General features: G+C 36.0%; 1 protein-coding gene across 1 annotated transcript in view; it reads left to right on the top strand.

Annotated features, from left to right (window-relative positions):
• PRKAR2A (protein kinase cAMP-dependent type II regulatory subunit alpha) overlaps window positions 1-16,173 on the top strand; it is a 68,387-nt gene that overhangs the window by 21,201 nt on the left and 31,013 nt on the right. The window contains exon 2 of the mRNA XM_074878990.1: window positions 4,173-4,208. Within this exon, the coding sequence (XP_074735091.1) occupies window positions 4,173-4,208 (36 nt within the window). The remainder of the gene's footprint in view (window positions 1-4,172; window positions 4,209-16,173) is intronic.

The raw sequence follows: 16,173 nt of genomic DNA on the forward strand, positions 1-16,173 counted from the left end.
ACTAACAGCTGGTACTGTAGCTGCATGGCAGTTGTGCTGTTTGATGTTTGATATAAGGTACATTTGTGAATTTAATTAATGGAATGTATAGTACTGATTTATTTATGCACGTGGTTCAAATATTTTTTATTAAATGGGATGACATACCTCTACTTTGAGGAAGAAAGGCTGTGCAGTCTTATTAGGCAAATCTGTACATGACTAATTTTTGCGAAGTTAGATGATTAAAGGTAGTATAAAATGTTTTTGAAATTGGGAAGCTGAGCACCTTTACAGTATTGTTTCTTCATTGATTGTTTATGATATGTATGTGGCATTCATATATGTATAAATGAACACCCACTATTTTGGTTTTGTTGTGGGTTTTTTTTTTGTTTGTTTTTTTTGCTGTTGTTTTTTTCCTTTTTCCCCAGTGCAGGAAAAGGAGAATGACGAGTGAGGTTAAGTGGTACTCACATAAAGTTGATAACTACTTATTAAATAAGTATTTGATTTAAACTAGAAAACTGACTGGTTCTAGAAATTGCAAGTGTAAATAAAAACTAATCCTACAGCCAGAAACTTGTAATTTTTTTTTCAGTGTGAAACAGCCCCTGTTAAGTGTTCCTATTTAGTGCTTAACTCAGTCTGTGCCTCAGGACAGTATGGAAAATATGCATATGTTCAGCAGACATTTCTGATTTTTCTTGAACAGTGGAGTAGGATTGCAGTTCTGAGTCACTTCTGGCAAAACTGTGGAATGTACAACTTGATCTGCCTTTCCACTGCTGGTGTCATTTGCCTTTGGCTGCCAGGGAGGAAATTGGACTGTTTTGGTCTCTCCTGGTACAATGGTTTAATTTACCTCAGTTTTTGTTGTGTTTACCCAATTACTGACTCTTGGCTCTCATGAGCCAAGTAAAAGCAGGGACTGTGCCAAAGGTATGAGACATTTTGAACTTGCATATTGCTGCACCTGAGGTTTTGACATAATGGAGAGTTTGCAATGCAATCATCTCACAGCAAAATCTTTTAATCTCATTATAGTTTCTGCAATTGATGTATAACTGACCTGAGACATGTCTCATTAGTGTGCAGGAGGGAAATTCTAAATGTAGGTGCAAAAAAGAAGAATGAATTCCTGTTTCAGAGCAGCAATTTTTTTTGTTGAAGATACCAGCTCTACTGAGTGGTACCAGGTTGGTGTGCTGGATTCACTGTGTTCTCGTTACAGCGTAGGCAGAGGTGTGCTCTAATGTCTGTGCTGGTGTAAGAGGTTGCTGTTAGTCTATCATTAGTGCTTTAAATTAGACGCCCATCAGTGTTCAGTCTAGGAAACAGGCTGGGTTAACTGTAAATGTATTATTCCTTTCCGCCCCTAATTTTTTGGAATCTGTCCACAGACTTATCTGGGTGTATGTGGGACCTTCAGGAGTTGTTCTCTCAGCAGTCCTTGATGCCAGGCTTGTCTCCATGTACTTCTAGTGACAAAACACAAGGATGCCATAGGAGTGGCTATACTGTCTCTGCAATACTGAAAATAGTCATAAACAAAGAGAGCTTTTCATTGGTAAGACGGAACAAAAGAAAATGCTACTCTTCTGTAGTAGGAAATGTCAGATTTTATCTCTTTAGCATAAAAATAGTCATCTTCTGACAACATATAAAGTGAACCTGAAATTTTATACATGTTAAAACTGTCACTGGTGTAAGAAAAGCAAACTATCATTTTAATCTTAAAAGCTTTGTGGAGGCAGAATAATAGTGCTCTCTTAACTGTCCTTAAAAGGTTATGTTTTTTTTTCTTGTTTTTAATACTGTGGAAAACTTGATGATGTTTTGATGACACTGAACCCTGCTATGGGATAAAATAATCAAGATTCTAAAAGAAGCCATAGTCTTTGAAAAGTGGATTTTTTTTCTATGGTACCCAAAGTGTGTCAGTTTTCTGTAGTATATCAATTCTGTTCAAAGATGTTAAATTATTCTTAAACATGAGTAAGAAATGGGTGTAGTAGTCAAAAGGTGGAGAAGCAAGTCTGCATGTGCAAGACCAGTGCCTGAAATAATGTATTTACTTAATAACAGTGTTGATTAAAAGTATTTGAATCCATATATGAGATTAGTTAAACATTTAATTGAAACTGTTATGACCTAGATGAGGTGCTTTTACTCCAAACTTAGCAAATTATGTTTTGAATACAGTATTTCTCTTGTAATAAATCTCTTTGTAGCAGGCACTGAAATAATTGATTTTGGTCCTCTTGTTCTTCAGTATCTTGGAACTGGTAGGCATTTGTCTGTGTCTCTAGATAAGTAGTAGTGAGTTTCCTTGTTTCTTAAGGTCCAAATTTACTTGCCAACTTTGAGTAGTTACTCAGTTAAACTAGCTTAATAAACTAGAGATAAGAATGAATGTATTGTTGCAGGGCAAATTAATGTCTAGAGCACTATTCTGTCACCACTGGTGGCCACAGGGCAGGCCCCTGGTGGAAGAGTTAAGAACAAGGCAAAATGTATGAACACTTTCAGTTCAGGGAGTTGCATGAGTTTGTTTAATAAATCAGAATGGATATCTGTTCCAAATGCTTGTCTCCACTTAAGGTGATACAAACTTCTTGCATCTGTGGTGTCCTTTGACAAGTGAAATATATGCTGCCCCTATATGCAGGAAGGGTTGCTGCTGTCAAAAATTGGTTAAAAGTTTGAAAATAAAGTTTCTTGAATTCTCAGGTTCACCATTCAGTGGTTTTGAACCTATTCAGGCTTGATGTATGAAACAGTGTGTCAAGGTTATTTTTATAAGGATTATGTCATGTTATAGAAGCTTAGGTCTTGATCTAAATTATAAAATTCAAAATAATCTTGCTTTGAATCCTTAGCTTCTTGTTAAGCTGAGCATTATCGTCTTGTTGATAGATTTGGCTGAAAACTCTATGGAGTCAGCCTGATTATTTTTCCCCCCAACCTCTTCTTTCTTCTCACTTCCTTTATCATTACAAAAGAATACACAATAATAATTTTGAGCTTGTTTTTCTGGTATTATTCTCAGTTACATGTTTTAATATAGACACAGGGTGGTTGTAAATGCACAAAAGAAGATGAGTTCTTATGTATTTGCTAAGATTGCATCGTTCTTCATATTCTGGTGGTGCTGAGACAGATTTCTAACTTCTGAGAAATTATGGGATCGTTAAGATTTTGGTAGCATGTGCTTAATAAATCTGTCTCTGCACATGCTTAGTGGTGTAAAGGCTCATCTAATTCTTAAACATCTAAAGAATGGGATAGAAAGGTCACTGGTTGTGTCACAAAAAATACAATTATCAGTTGAAGGGAAGAGGAATGGGAAAGCATGAAGTGTTCGGAATACAATTACTTGGGTTGTTAGTGGTGAAGGGGAGCGTAGTGTTTTGGTTTTGTTTTGCAGCTTAATTGTTTTTTGTGTTGAGACTGAAGCAACTCACAAAGACAGTAATTTGGATACAATGAAGGGGGGAAAGAATACTGTTTAGTAAGCTTCGCTTAATGTCAAAATGTATGTGAATAGTGAAAGTCAGGAATTTAATCCCAAATTAGAGATAAAGTTTAAATACCTTGTATATCTAACAGCATGAACAAAGCAGCAATGGAACAATGGATCCTCCATCTCAGAATTTTTCAATTTAAATGTGTGCCCTGATGGAAGATCGCCTTGGTCAAGGATAGATGACTGGAGTTAGCACGGGAGCACTCTCTGAACAGTTACGTGGCTTGTGTTGTGTAGGATATAGAATGGTTTAGCTACTAAGTTCTATCAGCTCTTGATCTGTGTTAAGTAGGTATAGCTAACTTAAAGTGCTTGAATGTTTTGTAATAATGCTAAGTAAAGTGGGCTGGGAATTGATGATAAGTTAAGATTGGGTAACCCCTGTAGAGGTATATTTTTTTCAGAATTGGGTAAAAAAAAAACCCAAACTGCTTACCCTCCATCTTAGCATGTGATGGCCTTTTGGAATATAAAACTTTAACTTTGAATAAACACTTATTGACTGGCAAGTAGGTGGGTGAAAGCATTATATTGAAGCTTTGGTTTTTTTAAAAAGATTTGTATGGAATTTGTGTAGTGAAAATATATCACGGTTATTCAAGATGATGACTTTGTGTTTGTAATAATAAATAGCATTTGTAATTTTGGTTTGTTTATTTTGCAGCTCCAGTTGTTAATCGATACAACAGAAGAGTATCAGGTATGATTTCCTTTTAAGAATTTCATGTTTCTGAAAATGTTTTGAAATGTGTATTTGGCTAAAGGGCTTACATTAAAAATGACCTTACTCTTCATCACTACCTTATTTCTCATACTTCTTGCAGTATTTTTATTTGAAATAATGAAAATTTTTTTCTTAATTCACTTTAGAAACCAATGGACAACATACTGAGAATAGTTTAGAAAACAGTTCTATGGGTGATTACAAACTATTGAAGCAACTTCAGCAGTAGGAATGATTCTGTCCAGCAAAACTTCCCAGAACTTTTATGTAACATAATAATTATGGCAAAGGCTTGCTTTGCAGTGAATTGAAAAAGTGGCAGCTTCTTTCTGCTGGAACACACTTCCTAATCTTCTGTGTTACTAAGAATTTTATCTCTTGTTAGAATACAGAAATGTGGTGGGTGGGAGGTATCTCCACTTTATGTTGTTTCAGCCCCTTGTTTGTGCAACTGATCTTGAAGTGGTTGGATTTGTAGTTGTTCACTTGTTCTGGAGATGCAGATTATACTTTCTTGTTTGCTTGTTTTCTATCTTAACCAATATCAAATGCTTTAGTGCATAGCTGTTATTCCCCACACATTATTTCTGCAGTTGTTCTTAAACAGTTATCACGTGAACAAAATGTTATGTGTAGATGAGAAGGTACTATATTTTTTTTTCATTCAAGGTGCAGTGTGGGTTGTTTTGCATATGTTACTTTTTTTTTACTTCAGATATTTAGTTGTAACATTTAGCTGGTCTAGAAAGTCCTTATGGTTCTGATTTGAAAAATGTCTTTATAAAAATGCCAGTGTGTTCAGCGTTTTCTCTCTAGTTTTCAGTTCAAGTCTACTCAGTTTGCAACTTGTGTATATGATCTGACACGTTCTTTGGTCTGTGTGATGGGGCATTGTTGATTATGTATATATGATATGTAAAAATATGAGATAAATACATGTTTAATTTCATGTGCAAAATATCCTTATACCCATGCAGTTCCGTTGCTTGGGTATGATTAAGGGTATGACTGTGTATTTATGCCACTACGTATAAGTAATTGTGAGTATAAAGAGAACTTCATAACTCTTAAAAATTGACAGTGCTGGTAGTCTTGGTATATTATTACATGAGAAATTTAGGCAAGAAAAACTGTATCTTGAATGATGGAGTTTGATAGTCTGACAGTAAATATTGGAAGTCATACATTGTAGAGTATCTTAATCTGGAGAGTCCCAAGACGTTTTAATTTCTCTGCTAATTAAACTAATCCACCCTGGAACCTGCTGATGAAGTAAAATCTTAAAAATGAGAAATGAATACATCTCACATTTAAATGTAAATAAAGGCTGAATTATTCCCGAAGTTAAAAAGTGGAGCCTTAATCAGAGGTTAGTTGTAATCTTTTTGAATCTTCAATACTGAAATGTAATATTGGTATTAAGCTACTCTTAGTTAAAAAGCAAGTTCCTTCATTGAAGAGGTCTAAAGGTTAATGTGAATGACTAAACAGCAAGTGTAAAATTGAATTGCTAATTTATGCAATTAGATTAAGGAGGACTGTTTAGATGCTTAATAACACTGCTGCTCCAAGAAGAGCTAGAATAATTCAGAGTTTACAGTACATGTTAGAATTCTCATGGAGACAAACATTACTAGAATATGTATATTTTACTACTGTGTGTTAAATACTTTTCACAATTTAAAAAAATATTTTTTCTCCACTTTCTATATATGCACTGTAAAGGTCATGATCAGTGTGGGATTTGTTAAAATGCAAAAAAGATGCAAAGAGCATCCAGGCATATACAAGGAGACCCCATTTTCCTTTTCTTGGCAGAAAAAAAGTACAGAAACTTACTGGTTTGGGGTGGCGGGGAGTTGGTTGGTTGGGTTTTTTTGCACTTCATACCTGCTGTGTCTGTCAAGAAGTTACCCAGACAGGAACGAGACCAGCAGGGTTCTCCTAGGTTATTGAACTCAGCCCCTGCTATTATAGGCAACCACATTCTATCATCCCTTGCATAAAATGAATGACTGATTTGTTGGTTTTGGTGCTCTGAATTTGATTTGATTTCCTTGTTAGATGTGTTAGGTTTTAGGAGACTTTTCATTTGGCATTTTTTATAAGATTTCTTATTTCTTTATAAACCAACAAATAACAAACTAACATTGCATTATGGATTACTCAGGGTAGTATCTAAATGTATCTGTTTTAACTAATTAAGTAAAGCAGAACAAATCATGGAGAAGAAATGCTGACACACATTTTCTTTTTTTTTTTTTTATTTTGGTAATAGCATTTAGTGTAGTCTTTTCTGGTCTTCTGTTCAGAAGAACTTTCTGCTAGTCCATGTTGAACCTTATCAGTCCTATCAGCTATTGTCATGTTTCCAGTGCGGTGTACATTTGTAAGGGGAATAAAGAGCAGAGCTAAATTGTGCAGGTAAATCTTGATACCAGCAAACAGAATTGTAGATTTACAGTACTCTGGAAGAACAAAATAAGCGAAAAATTTAAAAACTGATGTTGGACACATTGAAGACTTGACTTAAAACTCAAGCAGGAATATTTCTTTTCATTTAAGCATTTGGCTGTCTGGGGCATTATGGCATGGGTCTCATTGTTCAGTAGGTCAAGAATGAAAGTTAGAAAAAATATATTTCCAATTAAAGGAAAAGAAAATAAAGTAATTGTCTGCATTATACATATAGTTTAGGACAGGCTAATAATCATTCTGGTAAACGATTCAACTAGATACATGTTCTTGGAGACTAACAGTTATTTATGACTCTCTCTTACACATAGCAGTTACAGAATCTGTTTTAAACTGTTTTATTAATGTCCTCAATATTAAATTTGGAGTGTTTATTCTTGATCAGTTGTGATTAGCTGCCTGAAGATAACAGGATGATCATGATTCCCTTGGTACACTAGTGCAAATTCTAAGAATACATAAACCCATAGAAAAAACCTCTTGTAATGATTACTGAATTCTCATTTCGGTGTTTATTTTTAGTTATGAAACATCTAAACCTGGGGCTCTTGACCATACTGGCAAATATTTTTTATAACGATTGTAAGTATTTAGCTGTCATTCTTTAAGACTTACTCAAACTATGAGTTTTCTGACACATGGCAAGAATTGGTCAGAAAGTTTATTTTTGTGCTTTTTGAAAACTTTGAGCAAATTGGTTTACTTCTAGCTTATGCAGTACCTCAGTAAAATATGTCAAGACATCGGGATTTAAGAAAACTGATTGACAAATAGTAATCGATTAGAAAGGTCAAGCTGACCTTATACATTTAAATGTATCTTTTTTTATATTCTTTTTTGTCCAGAAGAGGAATGAATTCTATTTCTACAATTCTCAAATTGTTGACCAAATGTGATGATACTGCTTTCATATCCCATAAGTGGTAGTAGCACATTCTCACATACTACATCTTTCTCACCCTGTAGTACTGAGAACGTGGGGATTCATTCTGCTCAGTTATGCTCCCCATTTCTGCAACGCTTGCTACTTATTCATCTCCTAGGTTGATGTGTTCCCTGAGGGGGAGAGATAGTGTTGGCTTGCTTGGCATTAAACAGTTCGACAGCTAGAAAGACTCTGCAGGGAATCCCATTTGCTTCTTGACCAGAGAAACGTGGCTTTGTGTGCTGGTCAGAGATTGAGCCAGCAAAGCAGGGGTCTGTGGGTGGGATAGTGAGAAACTCCAGAGACTGCAGGAGGGTCATCCTGGAAAAGGGGGACTTATCTAATCATGTTCACAGAATTATTTATAGAAGTGTAGAGTGGTAAAGGAGTGTTCCCATGAAGAGAAACTGCCTTTTCCAGGAAATGCTGAGGGAGAGAGAGAAATGAGAGCTTGATGTTCCCCTAGAAATTTGTCTAATGAATAGATGATTTGTGTATAGCATGTTTGGCCATGTAACATGTTGAGGTTCCATGGCATGTGCACAAACCCCAGGCATTGTGTCGATCAGTTCTTATTTGTATACAAGGTGGTGACTGGCTTGATTAAAATAATCCTCTGTTTGCAAAATCATAAGCTATGCCTATGTAGAAACTAAAAAGAAAAAAAAACAAACAACCCAACCCACTAATTTTAAAATCCCCTAGCTTATAGAATGCCATAGATTGTGGTGCTATGGGCAGTTTCAGTGCTAATTACCCAGTGGAACAGTCGTCTTGCTGCTGCTTTAAGTGAATTGGCAATGTCTGAGCCTCCTGCTAGCGTGAGTAACTCATGTTACACGGCCTGCTGACTGACTCAGTCTGCCCAGGCTTGGTTTGGATGGCCTGAAAACCATACATATTCCTTCCTCCCAAGAGTTGGACTGTGTTGAAATTCATACTTGCCTGATTACGTTTCTTGATCTTCCTCCAAGCATAGGGGCTCCTGAAAAGCTTTATTTTGTTAGTCACTTCCTTTTCTGTAGTGAGAGAGGCTGCAGAGAATACCAGTGGGCATGTCAGCCCTTGGTTAGTGACTACGGGGTGCAGGGAGGTAGGAGAAAGCAGTGATACCTCCTTTTTCAAGTAATAATATCAAAGCTATTTCAAAACTAGAGGAAAGAGTGCACTGATAGTTTGTCCCACTCTAACAATTGATATGTAACATTGAAGAGGATTTTGCTCTTGGCAGTATATGAATGAAAGTTAATTGTGGTGTTGGAATGAAGTGTGTGACGCCTACTACAGTCTCACTTGGGCATAGTTTCTACTCTTTTAGTTTTAGCATGTTTCAGAAAAGTAAAGTTTTTTGCTAGATTTTTATATTGCCATTTCTAGACACCTTTGATTCATTCCACAGAACACCCACTCTCCAGCAGACTTGCTTACTTCTTTGTGGGATAGAAAAAATCTGACAAAGTATGACACCCATACCATACATGTGACAGAAGGTTTTAATCTGTTTTCTCCAATTATTTCTGTTTATCTGAGTGACCTGGTATAATTTATCTCTTTTGCATGTTCCTGTACTCCCTCCTCAGTCTTCTTTTGGCCTTTGTGGGATAGGAATGAGATTACAGTTTTCACATTCAATAACTATATGAGCAGAATAATTGAATTATATAATCTAGGGAAGCAGTATATGATAGTTATTTCCCTGATATTTTTATACCAGCAAAGTAACATGGCTGTCAGGATCTGTGACAATTTCTATGTTAATATAAAAAGTAATCAAATGAACAAGACTTGCTTCAGTTAGTCCCTTTGGTAGGGCAGCTTTCAGCAGAGACTCGGTGAAGTGAGCGGGATCAAATCTGCTGTCCCTGGAATCAGGTGCTAAGCCCTCTCCTAAGATACGATTGCTGAATAAATGTTTACATATGTAGAGGAGAATTTTGCTTAAATGTTACTGAATCCTGTTTTCCTGTGTATAGCAAATATTAACATTGAAAATACTGATTCCAAACCCAGCAATGTTTCTCTTTTACTTCTCTCTAGCAATCTGATATGACAGCGTGGTTGTTTTTTGGTTTAGGTTTGTTGTTTTTGTTTTTTTTTTTTCCCCCATCCATTTTCATGCAACACTTTAACATGCTATTTTTAGAGGGTGTAGGTATAGAATTTTGTATCTGAATAATGTTTAAATCGATGTCCCCTGGCAGTTTCTGGCTGCTCCTTTCCTCGTAAGATGAACTTCCATAAGAGACCTGTATGACTGTTGGTTCTTCAGACTCCCTGGTTCTTCTCCATTTTGACAATGGGGGACTCTTTATGTTGAGCTCCTCATTCTTCTGGCTCCTACCAAAGATGAGCAGTCATCTCACAAAGTAGATATGTTGTTAAAGTCTGATATCTCTGGGCTTTCTAGTGAGATGTAGCATTTTCTTCACACCCTGGCAAGTTGAGATGTCAGGATATGATAATATTATGCATAGTAAAACCTTTTTAGTAGCTTTTAGCTTTTTAAAATGACAGCTTTAAAAAATAATCTTCAAAGAAAGCTTTTATATTAATTATTGCCATGCAGCATGTTGGTATTTGGTAAAGAATATAGTTTTGAGATCCTGTTAAATTAAGACGTCTAAATAGTAGCAATGAAGCAAGAGGCAACACTTTTTTGGGGAAGCTGTTTTGAGTATTTTCTCTTGCAGGATACTATCTGCTACTTCAGTGATAAAATCTCATCAGTTCAAATCATCAAGGGAGGAAGACTGAGTGACTAACTTTTTCTGTGTCTCTTTACTTTTTACTTACTTTCTGATTATCAGAGGATGACTTGAAAATCACGATCTGGTTTCTTCTGTTGCAGCTATTTAATGAATTTCTATATTGATTATTCACCATCTTATAAAACTGGTGGCATAATAACTTCTGCTGAAAGGTTTTCAGGCAGATGATAAATTGTAAGAGACTTTTGAGTTTAAAAATTCACATTTTTACAAATGGCACCAACAGCTTTCCTATTTCACCAACCTGATGCTTATATCATTTTTTGCTATCCCTAATGATTGCAAAACTGATATCATAACTAGAATGAAAATAATTCATTTTGAAAAATGTTGATATGAGCAAAAGCCAAGTGTGTGGGATGACAGATGAAAGTGGTGATAAATTGTGTGGGTGCTCTCCTGTAAGAATGTGTCTGAATCATTATTCGTTAAACAAAAAAAAAGCTTGTTTTCTCTGTTTGCAATATTGGGACTTATTTAAAAATTCTTGGCATGTAATTGGTGTTCAGTGAATAATGAAAAGTTTATTTTTGGAAATTAACAGTCGTGACTTCACCTTTACTTGGATTTCACACTGTTGTGAATAATTCTGCTTGTAATTGCTAGAGTTTTTAATGACATAGAGGAATACAACACGCGGTGAGCATCCTTATTTAAAACTTAGGTCAGTGCAATACCTGGTCAAATGAAATCTGATCCAATCTACTCAGTGCAAATATAAGGGAATATAAGTGCTATTGTGGAGTAGAATTCATTCAGTTTTCCTCTTTTTTTTTTTTATTTAGTCTTTCTAAATAATTGTTCGTACTTATAGTGTTACATAGTGATTAGAAGTTGTTCATCTAAAGTCAAATATTTTAACTCAAATTAGTCCTATTAATTGGGAGAATAAGGTATAGCTATGCACATTTATTAAGCAATTAATGCAGTGATGACCATTTTTTCAAAAATGTTCAGATGGCAAAAGGTATAGGTGATTAATTTTCATTAATTCTTTTACATGAAAGATCTTTAAAAAGCCTACATAAATGTTACTCCATATCTTTAGATACATAAATACTTTTGAAAACATTAGCCTTTGGCTGATGTTTTTTAAAAATAAAATTTCATTCTCACTTGTTGATGGGTTGGAATTTAATTTTCTTTTTTTGAGGTGAGATGGAAAAGAGGAGAATTGCTTCCTCCCTGCTCCCACCTTTTGTTTTGAACCCAAGCTGTTTTTTAACATGTGAATGAATTCAAGCTCAAACGAAAATATTCCCACATGGTTTGTTGTGCACAAGAAACTGAAAGCAAACACACTGCAGGAAATCTCAAAATGCATGTCACGATACAAGCTAAAAAGGCAGTTTTATGCTTAGTGCAAATATGGTGATGTGTATGTGGAGTGACCTCAGGAGTTAGATGTGATTTGCGTTTTTCTTGTGAATAAGCAAGGCAGCACTTTATCCCTTTTTTAATATAGAGTTTTAGACAAAGTCATCGATGTTATGCTCTTATACTGGTTAATACAGTCATGGCAAGTTTAGGTTTCTGTAACTTCAGATTAAATGTGAAATGGATTGAATAGTCCATGTAGAACAGAAAATAAGCATACCTGGTTTAAATATGAAAGGATATCCCATGTATTTTCAGAAACTTCACTTATTTTTAACACCAGGACACCTTGATGGGACTGTGTGTACTCCAAATAATGCAAAGATTTAGTCAGCATGCTAAAAACTAGCTACAGGGAATATAATGGGTTTAAAGCAATCTCAGTTAGGGATTGCTGTGAACACTTTTACAGTGCTCTCATTTAAAGAAAGACTTAAATTGAAACTTGACTTTGGGAGATGACTTCTGCATGGGTATTTGGCTGCCTGAAGCACTAACCTGGTTTGGATTAGTGTGTCTGAATGTATGTTTTTCCCACGTCTCCAAAATTTGTGATAGGAAGGAGTGTAACCTTCTTAAACTCATTTATCTTCTGTAACGGAAAAACACAGAACTAAGTGGTTAAGAATAAAGCATACAAGTTCTAACGGATGAAGTTCCGCCTAATATTAGTCTTTTGCCAGACTACTTCAGCTGTGTATTTCCTGTAAATGAATCTTTTTATTCAGTGAGCCACTAAAGTCGAGAGCTGACTCATCCTGAAGATGAGTTACATCAAGTCAAATAGTTACACCTTCCCCATTACTAGCAATCACCAGGGCATCCAAGTTGGTCAGTAGCTGCACAGAAATGGGGGTAGCTGCTGGGTTTTTATTCAAGGGATTGGATGGTAGGTTTCCACATTTCCTGTGTTGCCTGTGCGCCAGGAGTTAAAGCACCAGGGACCTGGGGGCTTCCATGTCACTGCTCTGCAAACAATCCTTTTGTGTCAAAGCCATGCTAGTTTTATATTGTTTCCTGTCACTACAGGTAAATAGGCATTACTTGTTCCATTAGGGGTAATGTGATTTTTAATCTATTTGGACATTCTCTAGAAATCTTTAAAAATCGTATCTAAGTTGCTGACCCATTAATTTCAGAAATGAAATTTCCTTCTAACACTTTGACATCCTGCAATTCTCTGTCACGATAGATGTCAGAAAGATATGGGTAATTTTCATTGCTAAATATCTGCTCTGCTCTAACACACAAGCACTTCACTGCACTTTTCCCAAGGTGCTGGTGGTTCTTTTAAAATATTATGTGCCTTATTGCAGTTTTAGCATTCACATACCAGAATTGAAAGTATAAAAACCAAAAAATGCCTTGATCTGCAAACTGAAAGTGAATTTCTTATTTCTAGACTGTAAAAACACCTTTTCTGTTTTAGTCCTCAGCTAGATTATCTTTTCTATCTACTGTTTGCAACTAAAAGCCTGTAACATACATGCCTCCTTTTTTTTTTTTTTTTTGCAAGGTATATATTTGAGCCATTTCTTGGAACTTGCCGTGTTTTGATGTAAACTGAATGTAAAATGAACATTCTTCATGCTGTTTTTAACTGAGATAAAGTATCACTGTTTTTACCAGGCATGTAAACATTATTGGTGCTTAATTTCTGGTTTTATCTGCCTTGCTTATGTAACCATTTAGAAATGTGGTAAGATTTATGTGATGGGTTAAAACAGAAGCTCATTAAAGCAGAAGGCTTACTTCTACAATTGTGAATCTGGGTGCTCTGAAATAGTAGTAGCATCATGTTTTCCAGGAGACCTTTTTTATGGATGACTATCTCATCGGTAAGGCTCTCTTAAAGGCTTGAACAAGGTCAGCAGCATGTTTATCCATTTCAGTCTTCTGATTTCTTAACTTGCAAGAATAAAGCTTGTTTCGTTTGAATTTCTCTGGTTGCACCACACAGAATAATGTCTAACTCTTAAATGCCCTGCTGCCATTGTAAGATATTTGTTTAAATGTAGTAAAGGGAGTTGGAAACAAAAATAGCAAATTGTAAATTACTGTTTAAGATGGAAGTGGCAATATTTTGGGTTTGGTTGTTACCATGTCAGAGCTGTGAACTCCTTTGATACTGCCACATGGAAAGCTTTCTGATTTTCAAGTAGTCCTCCACCATGATGGAAAGCTTTTTGTGGTTTTTTTTATGCAGACTCACCTCTGCAAGGTCCACAGCACCCTAGTGTCTGATGGGATACTGGGCTCTACTGTTACGAATAGAGACATGGAAGCCAGAAGTGCAGGAGCCTTAGTTGTGGCTTAGTTAGCTGATGATTCCTGTGAAATCAGGTAATCTTGTCCTTTGGCTTCTCCAGCTGTACAGGAGAGAGGCTACATGCAGAGTGCTATATTTTATCTACAGAGTGCTTTTGTGATTAAGTCCTCTGTAAATTGTAGAATTTCAAATTAATAAAAATTACAGTCTAGGAATTATGTAGAATTATTGGAGTGTATGCACAAATGTGTATTTAGACAATCTAGAGGCACTTTATTCAGTTATTTTTGCCAGTGTTTTATTCTGTGAAACAAATTAGCTTCATGACTTTATTATTATGCCCCAGCATTTGACTTCTGTGAAGAGGGAGGGTGTGACCCTCTACCCACTTGTGAACAGGTAAAGTGGGAGGATAAGCTAAAGTACTTTGCATAACTCGTACACAAATGCATTAAGTAAAAGTTGTGCCTCAATATAATTAAACAGGCAACTACATAAAGCAAATAGTGATAAACAGCCGTTGGTTTAATTGGGAATAAAAAAAAGGGAAAAAAGAAAAAGGCAAATGGCATACTCATCTGGTTATACCAAAGAGGTAGAAGAGCCTAAGACGGTTCTATCCCCAGTCCTGCATTGGCACAAGTTTTTTGTTTTAATTGCTCCTGAGTAGGAAGAGGATTTAAATAAAATTATCCAGGCTGAGGATTGTCCTCCAGTTTTCTTGCAGTTCAGTAGGATGCCTTCCCCCCACCCCCCTGTCCCCTGCCCCGATTTGCCTCTTAGTTTGACAGGAAATGTCTTTCCATAGTAGATCCCAGGATCAGGTCCTCAAGCGTGCTGAGGAGCCCTTGGTCTATTATTTGTCTAGTGCTGTATGTCCCTGCCACATGTGGGATGGCTGTGGCAATGCAAGGCCTGTCAGTTGACTTGGTGTGCTTTCCATGCTAGATACTGTATGTTGCAGAAGGAGTTAAGCAAAACAAAACAAAAAAACAAACGCTGAACAAAGCCTACCTAGAAATAATAATTAAGTTGGAATGCATTGTATTATAAGTTAAAGTGCTTTATGTTTGCCTTTAAAATCTAATTGAAGCAGTATTGTCTACATGTAATGCTTTCCTTATACGTAGTAAGGAAAGATATAAATCTAAAAGACTGTGATTGTTTACTTTCCGTTTATTATTCTAGGTCTTTCATCATGAAAGTTATCGTTTGCCCCTAGGGAAATGTAATTTTAAATAGTTTGCCAAATATTCCCGTAGTGGAAAAAAAAAATTTAATTTGTGGCTGTATCATTTTAGTGGCTGTTCTGCTGTAATGCATTGTCTAAGTTGTTTTACTCTATATCTGATCATAAGGCCTTTAAAACCAGATTTTTATTAATCTATATGAATTTAGTAAAGGTATTTGAACACAAATGTACATATGGAAGTAGTTGTCAACCAACTGTCATAATTTTAAAGGGCTTATTGTATTGCCTGTACTTATGTATCTTAGAAAAGATGTCTGTGTAGAGTTGGATTTCCTGCAAAGAAGAAACCCACAGTATCGTAAAAGGTGGCATTTATAATTGATTATGCAGTCTGTTCTGAACTTATGATTGAAATGTAGTATGAAATGGGGGTGTGTGACACTGGCATCACAGTTTTATCACAAGCCATTGTCACGGGAGCTGTTGCATTTCTGTCTTGATGGAAAGAAAACAAGGTGGAGAAGTCTGATTTAGATAATACCACTGGAAAGTAGGTAATCGTACTGAGGGAATGGTTAGCAAAGGTTTCTAAAGGCAAAGATAGTGAGCACTGCAGTACATCATCCAGTTCTCTTAGATGCCCCAACCTCCCTGGGCAACAGCTTCTATCCAAAATCATGCCTTGGGGTAGCTTTGAGCTAGAGTGGGTCCTTTCATGCTCTGCCTGTGATCTCAGTTTTACTACTCTATTAACGTAGTGGGCTTAGAGAAATATCAGTAATGTCCCCATCAGAGATGGGCATTTTCAAGTTGAATTAGGGGTATAAGCAAAGCTTTGGGTAAGCCAGATGAACATTTTTACCTGTTAACCGTGGATGTACAGAGAGGCAATGCTGGCTTTTCGCAGAGCTGGGTGAAACAGTGCAGGATTCTAG

Source organism: Strix uralensis, chromosome 10 (assembly GCF_047716275.1).
Source record: "Strix uralensis isolate ZFMK-TIS-50842 chromosome 10, bStrUra1, whole genome shotgun sequence".
In the NCBI taxonomy this organism is placed as follows: domain Eukaryota; kingdom Metazoa; phylum Chordata; class Aves; order Strigiformes; family Strigidae; genus Strix; species Strix uralensis.